At 44.1% G+C, this 23,816-nt stretch overlaps 1 protein-coding gene across 2 annotated transcripts in view; it reads right to left on the reverse strand.

Annotated features, from left to right (window-relative positions):
• Window positions 1-23,816, reverse strand: part of hgsnat (heparan-alpha-glucosaminide N-acetyltransferase) — a 56,744-nt gene that overhangs the window by 16,302 nt on the left and 16,626 nt on the right. For both annotated transcript variants that reach the window (XM_072495445.1, XM_072495444.1), the window contains exons 5-14: window positions 23,353-23,422; window positions 20,683-20,752; window positions 16,115-16,221; window positions 15,754-15,830; window positions 15,211-15,241; window positions 13,826-13,986; window positions 8,498-8,613; window positions 7,202-7,323; window positions 3,778-3,904; window positions 735-821 (exon numbers count right to left, since the gene is read on the reverse strand). In XM_072495445.1, the coding sequence (XP_072351546.1) occupies window positions 735-821; window positions 3,778-3,904; window positions 7,202-7,323; window positions 8,498-8,613; window positions 13,826-13,986; window positions 15,211-15,241; window positions 15,754-15,830; window positions 16,115-16,221; window positions 20,683-20,752; window positions 23,353-23,422 (968 nt within the window). The remainder of the gene's footprint in view (window positions 1-734; window positions 822-3,777; window positions 3,905-7,201; window positions 7,324-8,497; window positions 8,614-13,825; window positions 13,987-15,210; window positions 15,242-15,753; window positions 15,831-16,114; window positions 16,222-20,682; window positions 20,753-23,352; window positions 23,423-23,816) is intronic.

Raw genomic sequence — 23,816 nt, forward strand, 5'->3', positions numbered from 1 at the left:
TTGGGTGGATGCAGATTCCTGTACTCAACCATGAGATTACCCAAATGAAGTCTTTCAGGTGTCATTCCAACACTACAATAGTGACTACACTTCAATAGTAGTTATCTTTTTGGGCTGTCTCAACAGTCATGAAAGGTGCTTTATAAACTTCTTTCTTTCTAAATCTAAGTCTGTGTAGGTTGCACCAAGCTATTTAAAAACAAATGTGTGTTTCCAGAAAACAAAGCCACTGAGCTTTCTAGTGAGGGCACAACAGGGAAATGAAGGAGAACGGACCTTTTGATCAAATCCCAGTCACCAGAAACATCCACCCTCCGGCAGACAATCTCAAAAACCAATCCAGCCACTGGCAGCCACATGGGTTTGCATGAGCCGGGAGGAATTTAGTTCCCCTCAACCTTTAAATGTGACAGAATACAACACAGTCCAAACTTTCACCCAAGTTTCTCAGACTGTAATGACAGCATAGAAACACATCACAAAGGGTTTATATATCCATAGAATCCCTACAGTGCAGAAGGAGGCCACTCAGCCCATTGAGTCTGCACTGATCCTCTGAAAATGCACCCTACCTAGGCTCACTCTCCCACCCTATCCCCATATCTCCACCTAACCTGCACATTTTTGGACTGACTATATTTCAATGGGTGCAGTGCATTAACATCTCATGACAACTTATTATATTATGGTTATATACTATTCAAAGACCCTCACTGTTGCTCAATGAATGTTACCTGTAGTCCCAGAAATGCCATCACAATCGAGTTGATTAGTCCCAGCAAGTTTTCAGGATCATATGGCACTGTAGTGTGATAAAGTATCTTAAAAATAAAAATAATTCACAGTTCATTGCATCTCAATCACAAAAGGCAAAGACTATTTATTTATTTTTTTGATTTGATTTGATTTATTGTCACATGTATTATTATACAGTGAAAAGTATTGCTTCTTGCATGCTGTACAAACCATGCATACCGTATATAGGGAAGGATGGAGAGACTGCAGAATATAATGAAGGCAAGACTATTTTAAAAACAGAAGGACCAGGCTTCATGAAACAGTTTAACTCAAAGAAATTAGTCCCGACAGCAAAAAGAAAAGGCATGGCATAAATTTCTTCATTTGAATTTACCTTTAAAACTGAGGTCGTGTTGAGATGGATTGTTAGGTTATGACATTCTGATGTTCCTTTGAAAACGCAAACCTTTGTAGTCATTCTCAGGGAGACTTGTAGGTTATGCTTGTACACATGGGAGATCAAAGAGCCACCTTTGAACCTGGGACTGATTCTCTTCATTAGCTTCAGTCAAAATAGACATGAAGATCCAGTGATGAGAACAAAATCTCTTGGCCCCTTGTAGGCTCTCTCTTCCATAACATCTTTGAACACTGAACAATCCAGAGGTGTTTGCCTCAATTAATCTACCTGGTAGATCATCATAAATATCGGTCATTCACTATAACTTCCTTTGGTCCCAACTTCTTGTTGTAATTTGAAGGAATATTGAGTTTACCTAATCATACCATTTAATATATGATGTATGTATTCATTTTCTTTCTAGACTAGAATGGAATGGAGGGTACTCTTCCCTCTACGCTCCTCACAGGTATTACTCTTTTCTAATCTCCTGCTTTCCACCCTGTGTGCAGCATGACCAGCCTATTATTAGTTCAGGTGTTAAATAGCCATAGAACATTACAGCGCAGTACAGACCCTTCGGCCCTCGATGTTGCGCCGACCTGTGAAACCACTCTAAAGCCCATCTACACTATTCCCTTATCATCCATATGTCTATCCAATGACCATTTGAATGCCCTTAGTGTTGGCGAGTCCACTACTGTTGCAGGCAGGGCATTCCACGCCCGTACTACTCTCTGAGTAAAGAACCTACCTCTGACATCTGCTAAACATCACCATCCGAGGAAAAAGGCTCTCACTGTCCACCCTATCCAATCCTCTGATCATCTTGTATGCCTCAATTAAGTCACCTCTTAACCTTCTTCTCTCTAACAAAAACAGCCTCAAGTCCCTCAGCCTTTCCTCATAAGATCTTCCCTCCATACCAGGCAACATTCTGGTAAATCTCCTCTGCGCCCTTTCCAATGCTTCCACATTCTTGGTTAGATTAATAAGGTTTATAAATGCTGACATTTACCCCTCTTTCCCCACACTGTGAACTTCAACCACATACAGTGAGTGAGACACATTGTGTTGCCGACATTCAGTTTCGAACAAGACATGCAAAAGAAACAAGTGTGGCTGCAGGGGAGGGAGGGCTACCCAGGGACAAAAAAAAGGAGATTCAAACTGGAACGGGCACAAGAAAAAAATCAGCTTCAGTTCAGTCAAAAGTGATATGGCTACTGTAATGGATTTCACATGTACACAAAAACATTGGGTCCTCAATTATTGGGAGTCAGATTTTCAGGCACACTGAGGAAAATTTGGCGATGGGTGAAGCAGATAGAATAACTGTTGTATCATGCTTAATTGCAGAAGAGTTCGTAGCTTCAACTACAGGGAGTTATCTACCTCGAACAGTACAGCATCCGCAGGAACACTTCTCCCTAGTAAGAACCCCACGTGTACATGATTTGATTTATGCAATGACATCATGGAGAGATTATTCTCTGTACTGTAACACAGTGTCTGGAAAGTGTTTTTTCTTGCAAGATTTGATCGCAACCAGCAGTAGAAAGTTGTACTAAAGTTGGTCATATCCCCTCCCTCTGCATTAGAACAGGGACTAAACAGTTGGTTGCTCATTTTTAATCACCATATTAAAATATCCGATAAGTTTATGATGCAGTTTAGTTTGACCACTCCTTTACAGCCAACGAGCAAACAGTTAGGGACACAAACTACTAATGGTTCCATTACTTTCTCTCAGGATGCAGTAAAGGAGTTCCATTTTGACTGTTTTGAAATTTAATTACACATCTTTTTGTATTGCAGCTCGTTGCAATGGTGAACCAAAGTCAAAACTGCCCCCACATCATGTGACATGGACCAACAGGGATACAGGGTCTGCTCTTCCACAGCAGTGAATTACTAGTCTCAGCCACATTGCTTTGGATGACACAGCACCAACCTGGGGAGAAGGCTGGGCAGGGAGGGGTCAAGAGGAATCTATTACATGCCAACTGAAATCCAATCTGCAGCAGGATTTGAAATATCAGCAGTCGAATGCATAACCAGGGATGGGCAAGAAGGGAGCTGGAAGGGGGGGAAAACTAAAGATGGTGGCAGCTGATGGCTCAAACTCAATGCTTTTTGATGGAAAGTTGTGTCATTTATTTTTGAAATGCTTCTCCCTACTGCTTTCTTTCCCAATATAATTCAGGTGGCAGTGGTTAGCACTGTTGCCTCACAGCGCCAGGGACCCGGGTTCGATTCCAGCCTCAGGTGACTTCCTGTGTGCAGATTGCACGTTCTCCCCGTGTCCGGGTGCTCCGGTTTCCTCCCACAGTCCAAAGATGTGCAGGTTAGATGGATTGGCCATACTTGCCCCTTAAGTGTCCAGGGATGTGTAGATTGGGTGAGGTTACGGCCTGGGTGGGGTGCACTTTCAGCGGGTTGGTGCAGACGTGATGAGCCGAATGGCTTCCTTTCACACTCTAGGGATTCTATGATTCTATGAAAACAATGAATTCCATCACACCTTCATTGGAAACAAGGCCTCTGCTTTCGGATTGGCAAAAACTTTTCATTACAAAAAGGGAAAAACAAAACTTTATAGGACACCAATTGAAAAGTAAAATTCAGCAGCTCTTTACCCTGCAAGAAGGGTGTTGATAAACGTGCTTTTCTCCAAACAGCCACCGATCAATGTACCCTGTTGCTCCTCCAGTACAATTAACAAACTGTCCAAAGTCTCCAATTCCACCAGGACCGAGATAACCTCTAATAAGTGACAAAAAAAAACAAAAAACTTTTTAACAAAAGGTTTGATGAGAGGGGAAAAAACAGCACAAATGGCATCGAATGGACCCAGCAGAGGAAACTAAAAAGACGCCTGCTCAAATCCTGGGCTGGGGCGGGCTGATGAAATTAGTTCCAGTAATTCTGGTATGGAAAGGATGTCCTGGGTTTCCATTCCTTTGGCACAATAAGAAAGATTTACATTATATAGCAGGGCATTCCAAAGCACTTTACAACTAATTTGAGTACTTCTGTAGTCATTGTTGTAAATTTGCCAGCCTAGCATTCAATTTCTCACAGCCGGGCCCTACTTGGGAGTTGTTACAATTATGAGGTTTACACGGTTGATGTTTTGGGTGGGACTGTGCCGTTATTTTAAGGTAAAATGAAGGGGGTCTGGCTACACATTCTGAAGCTTGCCTGACAGCAAGCCTGGGTGATTTGATTGTTAAAGATTAAAGGGTACCCAGGTTATTTTATTGGGAAGGTGGTACAAGGTATTTACAGCAGCCTGTGTACCAAGTGTGGTTAGGTTATGAGTCTCCAAAGTTCCGGAAAAGTGTCAAAAATGGCGAGGGACCAAAGACCTTCAGTTTATGGAGGAAAATTTCTACTCATCCAGTACCAAGTGTCAGAGAAGTAGCCCAACAATTCAGATACTGTGGAAGGGGTGAGAGAGGTGGCGGTGCGGTAAAGTTGAATCTAGCCAAGGAAAACATGGAAACTGACATTGCTTTTTCAGTTATATGGGAAAGATGGGTATGGAGGGAAATGGGCCAGGACAGCAGTCAGGGGGGCTGGGTCTCCAGAATATACTGTATCATTACTGGGTGGTGAATGCAGAGAAGGTGAGGAGCTGGGTTGGGGGCGACACTCCCAGTGGGTTAGAATGGAAGAGAGTCTGTGCAGGGGGTCAGGGTGGAGGGCGTTGGCAAAGATCATAGTTCTGAGCCAGGGAAGTGGGATGGGAGTTTTCGGAAATGGGTGGCGAGGGGAGCTACGGTATTAAAGGATTTGTTTCTGGGGGCCAGGTTGCGAGGCTGGAGGAGCAGGGGGAGAAATATGGGTTGGGGCAGAGGGAGATGGTTAGATATATGCAGGTCTGAGATTGTATTAGGAAGGAGGTACAGAGCTTTTCAGTGACGCCGGTCCCCACACTGTTGGAAGAGATACTGACGACAGCGGGAATGGAGAAGGGGGTGGTGTCGGCGATTTATGGGGCGATTCTGGGGGAAGAGGAGGTATCGCTGGAGGGGATTAAAGGTGAAGTGGGATGAAGAGTTGGGGGGGGGAGAAAGAGATGGGGGTTGTGATGTGAGGTGCATCAGAGGGTGAATGCCTCAACTTTGTGCGTGAGGTTGGGGCTGATACAGTTGAAGGTGGTGTATAGGGTGCACCTCACAAGGGTGAGCCGACTCTTTGAGGGGGTAGAGGATGTCTGTGAACGCTGTCATCACGTTCATATGTTTTAGTCCTGTCCAAAACTGGAGGGGGTATTGGAGTGAGATCTTTAGGGTAATCTCGAAGGTGATGCACGTGAGACTCTAATCAGGCCCCCAAGAAGCCATATTCGGGGTGTCGGATCAGCCGGGGTTGGAAGCGGGTGCAGAGGCAGATGTTTTAGTCTTTGCCTCGCTGATTGCCTAAAGACGGGTCCTGTTGGGGTGGAGGTCAGCCTCTCGGCGTGGCGGGGGGACCTGCTGGAGATCTTAATGCTCGAGATAGTGAAGTTCAAGTTGAGGGGGAAGGATGGAAGGGTTCTACAACTCATGGGCTTCATTAATCATGCATTTTCAAGAATCGGATGACATCGAACATTAGGGGGGTTGGCAAATTTAAGTTATTGGTGATTATGTATGGGTTGATGGTGTTTTCCTGATTCTTCTTTGTTGGGTTTTTTGTATTTAAAATGCTGGGGGCTGTTTGGGGGTGGGTGAGATAAAGGGAATGTTGGCCAGGGGATTTCCATTGTATTTGTTATTGTTGATGGGTGTAAATTTGATGAAAATGTTTTAATTAAATAGAAAGATATATGCCAAATGCTGGCAATTGAGACTAGTTTAGGGGTAAAAACTGGGCAGCATGGACAAGTTGGGCCGAAAGGCCTATTTTGATGCTGTAAACCTCTATGACGTCACTAAGGGACATCATGTAGATAAGAAATAGGAGGGAGCCCAAGGATGGATCCATGGAGGACAAAGATAAATGTACAGGAATAGGAGAATGGCGATTCTCTGGCTACAATTAGATAAATAAGAATGAAACCAGTAAAGTGTGGTCCCATCTAACTGAGTGATGGAAGATCAATTGTGACAATGGTGCAAACAGGTCAAAAGGACCAGAAGGGTCAATTTACCTTCACAAATTGCTTGGATCCCATTTGTAACTTTGATAATAATTGCCCTATCACTGTGGATGGGGCAGACAGATGCTTGATTGGAATGAAGCATGGTTTTCTGGGGAAGACGAGCAAGTTCAAGTTCTTTCCTGTCCAAAGGGTGACGGGAGATGGGGAGGTAGTTTCCAAAGACAAAGGGATCAAGGATTGGTTTATTGAGATGAATGTCAGCATGTTTGAAGGAGAAGGGGACAGATCAGAGGAGATAGAACTGGTGGTAATAACGTCAGCTAACAAAGAGCTGGGAAGGGAAGCCGAGTGGTCAGTACTTTGTTGGGAATAGAGTCAAGGGAGCATGATGCGAGTCTCATGGACAAGAAAGAGCATGATAGGAGAGAAACGAAGAATGGACAATAAACCAGAACATCCATACCCTGAAAATGAAGGTATTAAAAAAAAAAAAAAAGAGTTCATGCTGAGCTTGTATACGGTCAACAATGAGAGAAGCCAACCCCCACTTGACCCATCAGCACTAATAGAATAATAATTCTCAGAGTCAAGTAGATATCGTAAACTGGATGAAACGATAACAAGTCGCATTTATACAGCACTTAAAACATAGAAAATTGCCTCAAGCCACTTGCTCTATAAAAGGCGCAGAGTTGAACAGCAACAGCTGAACTACTGAAAATACATTCCAGTTAACCCTCGCCCATTCTACACCCTCATGGCTTCCAAAATAAAGTGGCATCATTACAGAAGTTTTATTAGTGTCAACGGACAGTGGATTTTGAGGAACCACCTACAGCCCCGAGACCTCCAGTTTGGGAACCGATGGCACACTGCCGTCACATTTCTCTCCTTGCTGGGCGCTATATTTCCCCTATTGGGAAACATGTCACTTGTTCTACTCTAGCAACCACAATGAAGTGAGGACTTACCGTGGGCAACCTGGTACAGGCAACAGGAAAATCAGACAAAGCCAAACACACTCCAACATCAGAATCAAGATCCACTGGGGCCAGTAGATCAAAACATCCCTGACCGGAGACCACCAACTATCCTACAAAAATGTAAAGTCAAATTTTAAAATAATGCAAGGTCATTCGTAGTTGCTGGAAGCACATCTCAATAGCAAAAACGTTAAAACGAAACCTATTATCGGTATGAAAAGTTTCCGAGGGTCCTACAAGTCTGAACCTCTCATCAGCACTCACCCACACTGCGAAGGAGTCAAATTAAAAGTTAATGCCAGTTAATCCAACACGTGTATAGGCTTTTGTCCCCTCATAACCAACTTTTAAACCATACTCACACTGATGGAAAATGAGGAAAAGTTTTAAAACATCAACGTTGGGATGAGTGCACTTGATGGCAAAGCTGGCATTTATTATCCTTAGTTACCCCGAAACGGTGGTGAGCAACCTTCTTGAAATATCGGTCAAAACAACTTTACTTCCTTCTGAAGTGGGCTAACAAGAGTCAACTAAGTTGGTGTGGGGGCAGGAGTTACATATAGGTCAAGGAAGGTAGGTTACCATCCCTAAATGACATTAATGAACAATTTGGGATTTTAGAAAATTATAGATTCATGGTCACTTTTATTGACACCAACTCTATTTCCAGATTGCTTGTAAAATGGGATTTCAAATTGGTGGAATTTGAAATTACGTTCTTTGCACTATTAATCCAGCAGCCACTACACTACTGTCCCCATACTGTCCGCTGCTCCATTAAGAGATGGCCAATTTGCCATAGCAAACCTTGTAACTTTGCAATTTGGACTGCAGCAAATTTAGTGCGACACACCCAGCTCACTCTACACTGCTGCGTATAACAATACCACAATACACAGTCCTACTCATGACGAGAAAGAAAAGTATCAGGAGACAAGCTTAACTCCTGCAAGTTGGACAGCACTGGATGTTCCCAGTTCCTTCAATACTCTGCTCGTATTCAAGTGCAACAGCTGAGAAAATGCTACGGCACCCCATCCCAAAATTGTGCACTTCACTGTCCGTTAATAAGAACTTGAGATTTTACCAATCCCAAGCAGTTCATGGACTGAAGACTCATGAAAATTTGTCACTTTTTTTAAACAAGTACATATAAATTAAGAATGATGATTTTTTTTGTTCAGGGCTCAGGATAGCACATCGCTGAAAACCAAGAATGAAACATTAAAATTATTCCCGTGTGCACCAAGGTTGTAGAGAAATATACCAAAGTTTATTTACCAATGAGAGAACTTCAGGCCAACATTTTCCACACAGCAGCTCCATGACAGCAATCACACCGTAGGTCAGACCCAGCCTCTGAAGTACACCAGGGATCCGCAGGGTATCCCTGGAAACTACAGGGAAGAGGAAAACACGGAATCAGAAATGGCTCTTCAGCCCATTGAGGTTGTACCTTCCGCAGATGAGAACAAGTTCCAGGTATTTTTAACCCTACCCCCTCCCTCTCAAAAAATAAACTGTAAAATGGAGTATGCTTTTCCCCTTTTAATTTGTCACTGATTGGTTAACTTCCAAACATGCATGTTTATCCTGGCTACACATTAAGGCAAATTTTTAAAATATCTTACCTGTGGACCTTTCCCAAGGTCTCCAATTTTCCCATCAAGGGCCTCTTGTTTGGTTGTCATAGGGCTAGAAAACTATTCAGAGCTCATGCCAACTTCTAATCAACTTCATAAACTTGTCCAGAAATGGGTGCAATATTGAAATGAGGCCGCTTGGGCTCAAGCTCCAATTACTCTGCAATGGGGTTTCCTGAATTGGTCTTTTTCCTGTTTTCCCAGCTTCCCTTTGCCTTGGCTCAACTTCAAAGCATTGAATGTCTGGGGCTCTCTTCTTCCATTCCACTTGGGACCATAACCATCCTCAAAATCCCATAATTTCCCTCCATGATGCGAGATAAAACCACTGGGTGGAGAGAATTCAATTAACTGTCTTACAAGAGGTTTGGACACTTGATGCTGCATCCTGCAATTCTTGTGTGCTCAAGAGGAATGTTACATCGAAAAGCTCATTACAACATTTTATAATTTGTATGAAACTTTAATAAAAAATTCTCATTAAACAGAATTCCCTGGTACCTCAATTACATACTAAAACTAAGAAGCTTTTCATGCGGCAGTGTGCACAAAAGTGCTTCGTCCAAATTGAAAGTTAACTTACAGCATTAACCCAGCGTCCCAAATTAGTCGCATGCTCTCCAAATGTAACTAGGCGGCCAATTAGTATCACCAGCTGGATCCGTCGTCATTGCATTTTAATTCCACCCAGCTGCCTTGGCTCCCTAACCTTTCGTATCTTCGCCTGGCAAACTAGTTAGCAATTAGGAGGCTGTATAAAATGGAACTAAAGCAATGAAAATAATTTGTCATTGCATTAATCCTCAGCCTGCTGCATCACCCTGGATTTGCAAATCAATAGAGGAATCATTTTCAACTGACTTAATAGTCTAGCAACTGTCGTTTGGTAGTATGGGACTCGGAACATTGCTGAAAAGAGACACATTGCGGAGCTTTTCATCTTGCACATCAGGACAAACGCAAGAATGCCAAATTTCAAACAATCACAACTATTTGTATCACATGAGAAAAGGGTGCCGGTTGGCTGGTAAGTTGATTCTGATTGGCGAGGCGTGTCTTTTGTTATGCTCTTGTCGTGGCATAAGCTGCTTCCTTGATGTGCACGCTGTCAAAGGAAGGTTCAGACTTGGAGATAGCTTCAATAATCAATAAATTTATTGAACTATTAACAATTCTACTACTTGGATTCGACGCTACTGTTAATCCTGCTATAGCTACTCAGACTGACTAACCAGTCTGCTACAATCCACGTGGTGGGAGTGATGTGTTTCAACCAACCCCGTGTCTGTGCTCACAGAGTCTCCACTGGAAAGAGACTGAGCATGTGTGACGTGTCCTTTTATATGGGTTGGTGTAATGCCCTCCTGTGGTAGTGTCATCTGTGTGTATCGTGACTGCCCATTGGTCGTGTCCTACCTTATTGACCTATTGGTTGACTGTCTGTGTGTCATGTCTCTGGTGTTCCCTCTAGTGTCTAGCTAGGTGTAGTGTATGTATATTAACCCTTTGTGTACTTAGTGATGTATATCACCACAGTGTGGTCATAGAGAAAGCAACGGGGGAGCTATAGGCTCCCGAAGCTCCCTGGTAATTCAAAACGGCTTGAACATATTCCTTTTGTTTTTAGAAAAATGGATCACTGTGTATGAAAGTGTCGCTTTGAGCAAGTGTAACTGAGCCACATAATAAGCTCAACCGATTGCCGCCAATTCAAGTCGACTTGCCAACCAATCAGCATAGAGTTTACAGTGCAGGAGGCCATTCGGCCCGTCGAGTCTGCAACGGCCCCTGGAAAGAGCACCCTACCCAAGTCCACACCTCCACCCTATCCCCATAACCCAGTAACCCCACACAACACTAAGGGCAATTTTGTACACTAAGGGCAATTTTGTACACTAAGGGCAATTTAACATGGCCAATCCACCTAACCTGCACATCTTTGGACTGTGGGAGGAAACCGGAGCACCCGGAGGAAACCCACGCACACACTGGGAGAACGTGCAGACTCCACACAGACAGTGACCCAAGTCGGGAATTGAACCTGGGACCCTGGAGCTGTGAAGCAATTGTGCTAACCACTGTGCTGCCCCTACCTCTTCCTCTCAGTATAAATTGTTACGATTGTTTGAAATTTGGCATCCTTGCCCTTGTCCTGATGAGTGCAAGATGAAAAGCTTTGACAATATGTCTCTCTTTTCAGCAATATTCTAACAACTCATCACATTATATAGTTAGCTGTGTTCCTCACCTCATTCAACAGAATTCCAAATTGTCATGTCCAACTCAATTGGATACAAGAACATTAGGTTTAAAAAAAATAAACAAAGAAAACAAATCATTGTATGCAGTGCTGTCAGGACCATTAGACGACTGTATTCTATTTATAGGAGAACATTATATTCCCTGCCAATTTGAAGTTAAAGTAGGTGCTCTGGCATCTATCGCTCATTGATCTAATGTGGAAAAAGTGGATTAGAAACGGCTCCTTGAAGATAAACCAGTGTCAAGGAGTGGGAAGCATTCAAGAGATGGAAGAGGGTTTAGGATAAATGCGTTTCCACAAAGAAAAAGTGCGTGACATTCAAATTCAGAGCCTCCTGGATGTCAAAGAGCTGAAAAGGGTAAATTAAGGCATAGAAGGGAAGTTTATATCAGATGCAGAGAGCTTAATACTGCAGAAAGCCTAGAGTAGTATAGAGAGCACAGGGGTGAAATGGAAGAGGAGATCCCCACGAAAGCAAGAAAAAGACATGAAAATTGTTTGTAAGTAAAATAAAGAAAAACCCAAGGAAGCTTTACAAATACATAAAAACAAGATAACCAAGGAAAGCAGAGGGCCGATTAGAGACCAGAAAGATAACAGTGCATGTGGACGCAGAAAATATGGTTGCACAGAGTTTAGTCCTTTTCTTTTTTTAAAAAAAATTTAGTACCCAAATCATTTTTTTTTCCAATTAAGGGGCAATTTAACATGTTCAATCCACCTACCTTGCACATTTGAGTTGTGGGGGCGAAACCCACGCAAGCACGGGGTGAATGTGCAAACTCCACACGGACAGTGACCCAGAGCCGGGATTGAACCTGGGACCTCGGCGCCGTGAGGTAGCAGGGCTACCCATTGCGCCACCATGCTGCCGTTTAGTCCTTTTCTTGACAAAAATCATTGATTTGGGCTTAAATGTAGAGGGCCATGATTAAGAAGAAGGTAGATGATAAAATTGGCCACATGGTTGACAGTGAGGAAGAAAACTGTACATTGAAAGAGGATACCAATGGACTGGACAGGTGAGCAGAAAAGTAACAAATAGAATTCAATCCAGAGAAGACAATGCAACAGGACACACAAGAAATGGCAGGACTCTGGGGGCAGCACGGTGGCGCAGTGGGTTAGCACTGCGGCCTCACGGCAATGAGGTCCCAGGTTCGATCCCGGCTCTGGGTCACTGTCCGTGTGGAATTTGCACATTCTCCCCGTGTTTGCGTCGGTTTCCCCCTACAACCCAAAAATGTGCAAGCTAGGTGGATTGGCCACGCTAAATTGCCGCTTAATTGGGAAAAAATTAATTGGGTACTGTAAAAAAAAATTTTAAATTAAAAAATATATAAATAAATAAATGGCAGGACTCTGAATTGCAGAGAAACACAGTAATCTTGGGAGTGCACGTCCACAGATCGCAAAGGTAGCAGGACAGACAGGTAAGTTGATTACGGTGACATACAGGAAACTTATACCTTCCTTGGCCAAGGCAGCAAGTAGAAGAGCAGAGAAGTTAGAACTGTATTAAAGACAGAGTGCATATCGTTCTGGGCAGGCCATTACAAGGAGGATGTGGACACGCTCGAGACAGTACAGAAGAGATTCACAAGGATGTTGCAAGGACTGAAAAATGTTTGCTATGAGGAAAGGTTGGATAGACTGGGTTTGTTTTCAATGCTCGAGGCGGCCAAGAGATGATATAATTTAGGTGTATAAAATTATGAGGGATCCATTTCCCTTAACAGAGAGAAGTTGCTAACCAGGGGAAAAATATTTGAAATAGTTGACAGAAAGATTGGAGGGAAGTAACACTTTTACTCAAGGTGGTGATGGGGGTCCGAAATTCACTTCTAGAAAGGGTGGTCGAGGCAGAAACCCTCAACAAATTAAAAAATATATTTATAAATGCAATTAGAAGTACCATAACCTACAGGGTTATTGACCAAGAGCTGGAAGTGGGATTAAGCTGGATTGGTCTTTATCAGCTTCCTTACCCACGCAAATCCTTTTGTCTTTCCAAAAACATACGGATTCCAAAACTGAACCCATCAAAATGATTTACAATTTCGACACAAGTGCATTCATCACATTTGTCTGCCTTCTGCTTCCATCCAAGCCATCCCCTCAAAAAAGGATTCCAGTAACCACCTGGTTATGGTGCTGCACTAATAATTGAGGTTGGGAATTCAATTCTCACAATGGGAAACTGAATTCAATAAATACGGTCACTTGTGGCACCCGAAAATCACAATTGAAAACTTCCAGTTGTCATAAAACCCCAATCAACCGTTTCCTTTAGGAAAGGAAGCTAACACCCCCTCTTCAAGTCTGACCTATATGTAACTCCTGTCCCCCACTATATGGTTGACGTTTAATGCCCTCTTGAGCTAGCCTCATCAATATCATAATAATATATACTTTTTTTTTTTTAATGATCCAATTCTAAACAGAAATTTAAATCCCTCTTCAAAAGTGTACGCACTAATCCAGTTCATATGCGCAAGCCATGTGCTGGTGCAGGAAAGCATGAAAGGGAATTGGGGCCAGTGTGGTTTATCATTTCCCGCTGCTGTATGCCACACAGTTTCACTGGAAAGTAACTAAACAAGCACAGTAATGGGGGTCGAGAGACTGCAACTCTGATGACTATCACTACTTAAAGAAAACAGATAGTTAAACATTCAAGCACATGTCCAAATGAACACTTACGTGGCCCCTTGCAGTAGTTTGGGTTGATGATAAAGATCCCAAGAAGTACCAGGGCTGCTGTTCTACAAGCAACTTTACCCAGCAGTTTCCATCTGGAGCGGTGAGCCTGTAACGCTGGGTTCAGGGAGAGCGCAATAGATGTCCCCATGATAAACACAAACCTAGGGCATTTCAATTCAGAACCTTCTTGATGAAACACATTCAATACATTGAAAAGCAAACAGCATGTTTTTAATCTTGGCAACCATTTGAATTCTTCAAATTATGTATTTTTAATTAAACTGCACAGGTGGTGTTTTTTTGTATAATAAATTTAGAGTACCCAATTATTTTAGCGTGGCCAATCCACCTAGCCTGCAATTTAGCGTGGCCAATCCACCTAGCCTGCACATCTTTGAGTTGTGGGGGCAAAACCCACGCAAACACGGGGAGAATGTGCAAACTCCACACGGGCAATGACCCAGAGCCGGGATTGAACCTGGGACCTAGGCGCCGTGAGGCAGCAGTGCTAACCACTACGCCACCGTGCTGCTGTCACACAGGTGGTGTTTTTCCATGGTTTCAATTTAAATGAATGACCTGAATTAAAAACATCACCTTGTTTTATACTAGTTTAAAAAGGTATACGCTCCAGTTTTTCCTCATAATTCATGCCATTCGACTAAATTGAATGAGTAGAGAAACACCTCCTGTGCAGTTTAAATAAAAAGGCATCATTTGTATTCTGAAGAATTCAAATTGTTTCCAAGGTTAAAAAAAAAGAGGCGAAACTCACAGGAAAGCCACATTAAAAAGTACATTTGTACAACAAATCTTGCATACGCTTTCATTTCCCATCAGTACCCCTTGTACCACTTCACGTTCGGCACATTTTTTGCACCAACTGTTCCAGAGACAAAGGTGGCGAGAAAAAAATACTTGGATTTATATTGTGTCTTACACAACTTCAGGATATCCCAAATCACTCTGCAGCCAATGAAATACATCAGAAACGTAGTTACCCTGTTGTAAAGCAGGAAAAACGTGGCAACTCATTTGTTCCCACAAGCATGACCAGAGTCTATTTTTAGTGAGGTTGGTTGAGGAATCATTGTTGGCAGGAACTGAGGTGAATTCCACTGTTCTTCAAACAGTGCCATCTTTTATGTTCCCCTAGGGCTTTGGTAAACTGCTCCTCTGAAGGTTGACACCTCAGATATCGCAGCAGTCCCCATGACTGCAAAGTCCCTGAAAGGGGACTTAAACCCACAACCTTCTGGAGAGTCACGGTTAACATCAGTGTTATTTATGATTATAAAGTAATTACCAGTCCAAGACTGCGAAGTCTATTCGACAGCACAAACACACCATTATAAAAAAAATTCCCAAGAAAAAAAACGGCTTACCATGGAAATACCAAATCTGCCACTGTTAAGCCTATGAAGTTAGAAGTAAGGAAACATGAGCATTACAGATCTAGACAGAAATGGCAAACATTTTAAAAATAATAATATTTATTGTCACAAGTAGGCTTACATTCACACTGCAATGAAATTACTGTGAAAAGCCCCTAGTCGCCACATTCCGGCGCTTGTTTGGGTACACTGAGGGAGAATTCAGAATGTCCAATTCACCTAATTTTTAGATTAATAAGATTATAAACTTTTTTAAATGTCACAAAACACCATCAACCTAAATTAATCTACATTTTCCTCTGCTGTGTCCAGATGAGTTTGCATAAAGCCAGTGAATGGACTGGACTATACCAGCATTTGCACAATGCGCAGCATGGCCATGAGCAAACAAGGTTTTTTTTTATTTTTTAAAAAGGCCCTCTGAATCCTAAAGAGAAATTCATCACAATATAACAAACGGTAGCCACCACGCAGACTAGACCAGTGATTGGTAATTGCTACACATGTAGATTTTTAAAAAATTACGCCACCTACCATTCCAGCTTTCATGTTTGAAGAACCAGTATCTCCCACCTCCATAGTTAACAAAGATCATGATCACCAAAGCCAATCTAGAAGATTATACAGAAATCAGGTAGCTGACCGATAGATACATTGCCGCACAAACAGTCTTGTAAGCCAAAATATAGAACATACAGCAAAACAGGCCATTTGGTCCAACAGTCCCCTTACAAATAGGATGGGGTGGAGAAGAGCAGCTGTTTTTAATGTCTTTGCTTCATTAGAATAGAATAATGACTCTACTTTAGGAGCTGCTTGGCGGAGGCAGACTGGAAGGCACACATCAGCATTTAATAACAAGCACGGGCTCTGAAAGAATCTGAAACCAATTTACCCTCGAAAGGTGTCTAGTGAACGAAGTCGATAGGAGCTTGGCATCTGACCTGGCACCAAATTCCCACGGCCAGCATTGTCGGTTAAATGATTTGGGGATCCTAGCTCCTTTGAAGAAAAGCACAAACATTTCAGACTTTTTTTTTTAAAATGTTCTTGTCAGACAGCAACAAAATTTAAAAGAGTAAACGAAACCAAGAAAGATCCATGAACAGAGAACATTTGTCGTCAAGCAAAGATAAAAGAGGTCCCTCACCCTCAAGAGTTAACATTAGACTCGCAGGCATTTCTTTTCCGGGCTGAGAATTCCAAATCTCCCTAGTTAGCTCAGAAACAGCCTTATGGCTCCTCTCTGCATTGTATCCAATGTTTGAATATCTCTCTTGCATCTCAGCAACCAGAATTACAGACAGTTAGCAATGGGGTCTGACCAGTACAGTTTGATCACAATCTCTTCTGATTTTCAGTCTACTTGTGGTGCAACATTCTGATAGCTTTGTTGCGCACCGTTGTTAGGCACTCCCACCAAGATTCCTAGGTCTCTCTAGAACAAAGAACAATACAGCACAGGAACAGGCCTTTCGGCCCTCCAAGCTTGCACTGGTCATGACACCAACCTTTGCCAAAACCCTCAGCACTTCCTTATGCCGTACCCCTCTATACTCATCCTATCCATGTGTTTGTCAAGAAAAGAACAAAGAACTGACCGCTGGTGGCCATGGTGGGAGTTGTCGCACACAGAGCAACTCCTGCTTGAAGGCGTAGAAAAGAGCTCTTTTTACCCGAAATTGGGTGCAACTTCGACAGAAAAGTGTAGCTGAAGATCAAAGAAGATCCCCCGGGAGTGGTATGTCTGCTGGTTACCAAACCCAGCAGAAGATGAAAGACTTGGCCAAGGAGTTGGACGAGACCTGTGGCACAGCAGCCAGTGGAAGGATGGCGGAGGGGGAAGGGCTAATGCAAATAGGAAAGCCCCAGATGGAACAGTTGATGGCCTTCATCAAGGAAGAGTTAAGGAGATGCAAGAGGGTCGGATAAGGCCCCTGGAGACAACAGAGCACACAGGTCTCGGAGGCAGAGGCTTAGGCGCGGGCGGTGATCGTGAGGCTCCATACGTTCGTGGCAAAAGAGATTCTGCAGTGGGCCAGGGAGAAGCGCAACTGTGAATGGGAGGGGAAGAAGGTCTGAATATATCAAGACATTGGAGCTGAGCTGGCAAAACAGCATGCGGAGTTCAGCAAAACCAAGGCGGTGCTTTATTGACGGCAGATTAGGTTTGGGGTGGACTTCAACAAGGAGCTACAAACTGGGGGAGAACTGAACTGAACAATTCTGGGAGACTTAGGAGCCGGCACTTTGAAGGAATTGGGAATATGGGTATGATGGGGGTTGGGGAGTGATGCGGCAAGGCTCAACAAGAAACATGGTCCATACAGGGTGAAATTAACGGGGGTAGAGCTGGAAGGGCAGAATGGTAGGCCAGCTGCGTAGGGCAAGAGGGGTTCAGTACGAATACAGAGAGAAGTTGAGTCGAATGTTAGCGCATCAGTTACGAAGGCAGGACGCGTCGAGGGAAATATTGAAGACAAGGGCTGGGGCAAGGGATGTGGTGTCAGAAACGGCCAAGGTAATCAAGGCGTTTCGGGATTATTATAAGGAGCTCTACAGGGTGGACCCAGTGAGTGAAGAGGGGGACATGGGACGGTTCTGAAGTGAACTGGAGCTTCCACAGCTAGAGAAAGAGAAGAGGCTGGCACTACAGGAGCCCCTGGGGTTGAGGGAGATAATAAACACCAAGGGGAATAAAGTCGGGGAAGGCCCCGGGGGGCTCAATGGCTACCCAGCGGAATTTTATAAGGAGTTCACTACGGATCTGGCACCACATCTCTTGGGGGCGTTTAACGAGGCTTTGGAGAAGGAGGAGCTGCTGGAGACAATGATGCAGGCAATGTATATGTTAATACCAAAAAAGGGGAAGGACGCGTTGGAATGTGGGTCTTATAGGCCCATATCGCTGTTAAATACAGATGCGAAAGTGCTGGCTAAGTTGGCAGCAGGAAGGATGGAAGATTGTGACATTGTGGAGGACCAAACAGGCTTTCTAAAGGGCAGGCAGCTTTCTAGTAATATAAGGAGGCTGTTAAATGTGATTATGACCAGGTCAGGAGCTCAGATCCCAGTGGTAGTGGTGATAATGGATGCACAGAAGACGTTCGACCAGGTGGATTGGCGGTACCTTTTTGATGTCCTGGGAAGGCTTGGATTTTGGCTGAAGTTTGTGGCTTGGGTGCGCCTGTTTTATGTGGCACCGAGGGCGAGTGTGCGGATCAATGACATGGGTTCACGGAACTTTGAACTACACAGGGGAACAAGGCAGGGGTGCCCGCTGTCGCCGCTGCTGTTTGCACTTTCTATAGAGCCTCTGGCAATGGCTCTTCGGGGGCCCGCAGAGTGGCAAGGGATTACGAGGGGACGAAGGGAACATCGGGTATCGTTCTATGCTGATGAAGTACTATTATATGTTTCGGATTCACTGGAGAGCATGGAGAGGATGGAGAGGGTCATGGGTCTGTTGGAAAAGTTTGGGTCCTTCTCGGGATACAAGTTAAATGTAGGGAAAAGCGAAGTGTTCCCGGTGTTTCAGTTGGGTCGGCAAGCCAGTTTAGGGGGGGGGATGCCATTTAAGGTGGCCAGAGACACGTTTAGATACTCGGGATTCAGGTAGCGAGGGAATGGGCGATGCTTCACAAATAGAATTTAACAAAATTGCGGAGGATCTCAAGAGGTGGGACACGCTGCACTTGACTTTGGCAGGGAGGGTCCAAGTGGTGAAGATAAACATTCTGCAGAGGTTCCTGTTCCAGACACACCCAATCTTAATACTGAAGGCTTTCTTTCGGAAACTGGACACAATTATTTCGGACTTTGTATGGGCAGGGAAGATGCCATGGGTTAAGAGGACCCTGTTATGTGGGCAGCACGGTGGCGCAGTGAGTAGCATTGCTGTCTCACGGCGCCGAGGACCCAGGTTCAATCCTGGCTCTGGGTCACTGTCCGTGTGGAATTTGCACATTCTCTCCGTGTTTGCGTGGGTTTCGTCCCCATAACCCAAAGATGTGCAGGGTAGGTGGATTGGCCACGCGAAATTGCCCTTTAATTGGACAAAGATGAATTTTTTTTTTTTTAAAAAGAGGACCCTGTTACAGAGGCAGCAGGGAAGGTTGGCGTTTCCGAACTTGCTACATTATTACTGGGCGGCGAACGTGGAGAAGGTGAGGTGGTGGAATCCTGTTGGGAATCCAGCTCAAGAACTACAGTTATGGCGACGTTGCCAATGGCGCCAAGCAGATACTCGGAGAGCCCAGTGATGCAGTCCATGGTGAAGATCTGGAATCTGCTGAGGAGGCACTTTAGGATAGAGGGGATGTCGGTGTTAATACCATTGTGTGAAAACCATGGTTTTGAGCCGGGGGTGCTAGATGGCATGTATAGCAAACGGAGAGAAGTGGAGCTGGTTACAGTGAGGGTCTTGTATTTGGAAGAAGAATTTGACAGCATAGATGAATTGAAGGAGAGGGTAGAGCTCCCGAGAGGAAGGGAGTTTAGGTACCTGCAGGTAAGGGACTTCGCACGGAAGGTTTGGAAAGAGTTCCCCAGGTAGCCGAGCAACACCCTGCTGGAACGACTGTTGCTTCCGGATGTGGAAGGGGAGAGCAGGATCGGAGATATAGACAGGTGGTTGGGAGAGCAGGGAGGTGAGCAGGGGGTGAAGATTGAGGAGGAGAAGTGGGAGAGGGAGCTGGGAGGGGAGATAAACTGGGGAGCATGGAGTGAGACACTACGAAGGGTAAATGCGACCTCCTTGTGCGCAAGGATGAGCCTGATACAGTTCAAGGTCATACACAGGGTACATATGACGCGGGCAAGAATGAGTGGGTTCTTTCTGGAGGTGGCAGACGAGTGTGAAAAGTGTGGGCTGTGAAAAGCTGGAGAGATTCTGGGCGGGAGTTTTCGCGGAGTTAGAGTGGGGAGGAGCTGGAGCCAGACCCTTTAGTGGCAATAGTTGGGATATCGGAGAAGCTGAAGCTGATGGAGGGGAGGAAGGCCGATGTTGTGGCCTTTGCCTCTCTGATTGCCCACTGACCAATTTTATTAGTGTGGCGGTCAGCAACGCCACCGGCTTTGGCGGCCTGGCTGGGGAACTTATGACTTTTTTTGGCTGGAAAAGATCAAATACGAGTTAAGGGGTTCAGCGGAGGGTTGAGGCAAGGTGGGGGATGTTCATGACCGTGTTTGAGGAGTTGTTCGTCGCAGGGGTTTGGGGGAGGGCGAAAAAGGGGAAAGATTTGCACAAACTGTATAGTTGTGTGTTGGGAAGTTTGTTTCCCGAATTGTTTATATGTTGTAACTTTTCATATACGTTTGGAATAAAATACATTAAAAAAGGATTCCTAGATCTCTCATCTGCATCCTCAGCTGGTCAAACAGAATCTGTGGAGTACATTTTGCCCATTTTCCCTCTCTACGCACACATGCAAACAATTAAATCTGAAGCTGTTCGCGACTTACCGAATTGATTAATCGTTCCATCTCAACACGATTTGAAAGACGGGACATCAGGTTTCTAACAAAGTGATGTCTGGGGAGAGAGAAATAAGCCATAAATTAGACTTCCCTACCTCTTTTGCTTAAAGCTGGGCGACAAATTTCCCCACATTTGACTGTGAAGAACATCAAGCCAGTTGGCCGCCATCTCACGGTGAGCCCCTGTTCTACATTCATCCAACACCCACAAACACAATTAGAGAAATCATAACACAAGAACAGGTTGCTCGCCCCGATTATTGCTGGTGCTCAATCTTTCAGACAAATATCAAAACAGGAGTAGGCCATTTTTCTCCTCGAGCCTCGATTCAATTAGAGCAAGACCAATCTACAGTTTAACTCTGCCATTGCCCCATATTCCGCAATACCTTAGGATAACAAAAATGCATCAATCTCCGTTTCAAGGTTACTAATTAATCTATCAACCGCTGCTTGCAGAAGAGTGCTTCAATCATCTACCATCCTTTGCATGAAGAAGGGTTTCCTAACTTCTCTCCCGCAAGGTCTGGCACTTGCATTTGGCTTTTGCATTTAAACTTTAGTTCTTCATCAACTTGCAGGAAATAGGGTAGATTGCGAGAAGCCCTGTATTCCTCACAACGACTTAAACTTTGATCAACTTATCCCGTAACCGTCTAAATTTCAGGGATTACAGCCCTAGTTCGTTTAATCGCTCCTTGTAATTTAAAACTTGAAAGTCCAGGTATCATTTCAGTAAATCAACTCAGCACTTCCTCCAAAGTCAACATATCCTTCCTATTGTGTGCTACCCATACTGTTCACAGTATTCCAGGGACAGCACAGTGGGAAGCACCCACTGTCAGGGACCCAGGTTAATTCCGGCCATGGGTGACTGTGTGGAGTTTGCACATTCGCCGTGTCTACGTGGGTTTCCTCTGGGTGCTCCAGTTTCCTCCCACAGTCCGAAGATGTGCAGGTTAGGAGGATTGGCCATGCTAAATTGCCTCTTAGTGTCCAATGATGTGCAGGTTAGATGGGCTACAGGGATAGGGTGGGGGGGGGGGGGGGGGGGAAATGGGCTTAGATAGGCTGCTCTTTCAAAGGGTCTGTGCATACTCGATGGGCCAAATGGCCTCCTTCTGCACTGTAGGAATTTATGACGTGGTCTAAGTAGGGCTTTGCATAGGGTTAGAAGTGGTGCTTCCGCTATGTCTCTAGATATGAAGGCCAGCATTCCATTACCGTTCTTAACTATTTACCGCACATGTTCATTTGAATGATCTGTTCAATCCCTTTCCCACAAGTCTCTTCAGACCTCCACTGTCTCGCTTTTCACCATTTTTTTTTTTTTTAAGAAAATATTTTATTGAGGCAGTTATAATTTTAACAATTTTAAACATCAAATTTCAACACAATAAGCTTGTCACCATTTAGAACACAACCTGCTGCATCCTTTTCAGGTCCAAAGTGCATGGCCTCAAATTAATTACACGGACACTCATCCCACAGTTTTGCCTATTCACTTAACCAATCAGTTACTCTTTGTAATTGAGCGTTTCCATCTACACTGCTTAAAATATAGCCCATCTTTGTCTCACAAGAACAGCCCCCTTTCCTTAAACACCTAACATTCTTAAATGATGAGGGCAACATGGTGGCACAGTGGTTAGCACAGCTGCCTCACGGTGCTGAGGTCCCAGGTTCGATCCTGGCTCTGGGTCACTGTCCGTGTGGAGTTTGCACATTCTCCCAGTGTCTGCATGGGTTTCGCCCCCACAACCCAAAAATGTGCAGAGTAGGTGGATTGGCCACACTAAATTGCCCCTTAATTGGAAAAAGTAATTGGGTAATCTAAATTAAAAAAACAAAGACTGGGAAGAGTGAACTGTGGAGGGAGATTTTAGGTCCCAGGTTAAGAGGCTCGATTAGGGGCAGCACGGTGGTGCATTGGTTAGCACTGCTACCTCACGGCACCGAGGTCCCAGGTTCGATCCCGGCTTTGTGTCACTGTCCGTGTGGAGTTTGCACATTCTCCCCGTGTTTGCGTGGGTTTCGCCCCCACAACCCAAAGATGTGCAGGATAGGTGGATTGGCCATGCTAAATTGCCCCTTAATTGGGAAAAAATGAATTGGGTACTCTAAATAAAAAGAGAAAAAAAAAAAGGCTCAATTATGAGGAAAACTGAGCAATTGGAGCTATTCCATTAGGTCAAATGGAGCTCCGGCAGAGGAATCCAAAATTATGGAATTTAGAGGAGGTTGATAAGAAGAATCGCATTTACTTACCTGGTAACAAGGGCAAAAATCTAATAACCAAAAAGTATGCACATCCCATCAGGATATAGAATGGAGTTTGGTAACAGTAAAGGAAGTAGAATCCGTAGAGCTTATGAAAGTTTACTAGGGATAGCAAAAATGAGAGTATAGAAAAGGATCTAAACAAAACGGTGTGTCAGGCTGAATGATCTCCTTCTGGGCTGCAAATCGGAGGGTTGTGTAACTTTGCCGTCTCTGGGACCACCAAGGCCAATTGTGGACAGAAAACTGATATCAGCAGCAGAGGGCAAACCATGGGCTCACCTGCAAGCCTGCCCTACCCATATGACTCCATCAATGAGTGCTGACAATTACATTTCCATACATTTAATAACTCCTTTAAATTATAGCACTTACCCCAGTATTAACTGTGCTAAAGATGTCAAAATGGCCAATCCACCAAAGGCAAGAAACGCATATAAAATAGCTGCAGAAAAAGACGCAAGATTTTATTTTTATTTTGAGGCAGCAAGGCAGTGTGTACAATTTTCAAACAGAAAAGGGAGGAATTAAATTAACCCAGAAAACAGACAAATTAAATTGCTAGTTGCTTACTGAATACAAAACCACAGCCAGTGCATCAACCCACCACTGTCATCAGACTTCAATCACATAATTATTAGTTTGAGGCACAATCTAGGTATGGCTTGTATTGAAAAAAAGTGTTTTCAATTTCCTCACGGCAAGTAGAAACACTTTGTTGTGTCTCTCATGATAGAATTCCATCTCCCTCCCAGGGCAGTAATAAAAGGTTATTGCTCTTTTTCCACTCCCTAGAAGGAGGAACATTACCCGCTTGACTCGGAACAGGACAAAATGTG

Source organism: Scyliorhinus torazame, chromosome 3 (genome assembly GCF_047496885.1).
Source record: "Scyliorhinus torazame isolate Kashiwa2021f chromosome 3, sScyTor2.1, whole genome shotgun sequence".
Taxonomy (NCBI): domain Eukaryota; kingdom Metazoa; phylum Chordata; class Chondrichthyes; order Carcharhiniformes; family Scyliorhinidae; genus Scyliorhinus; species Scyliorhinus torazame.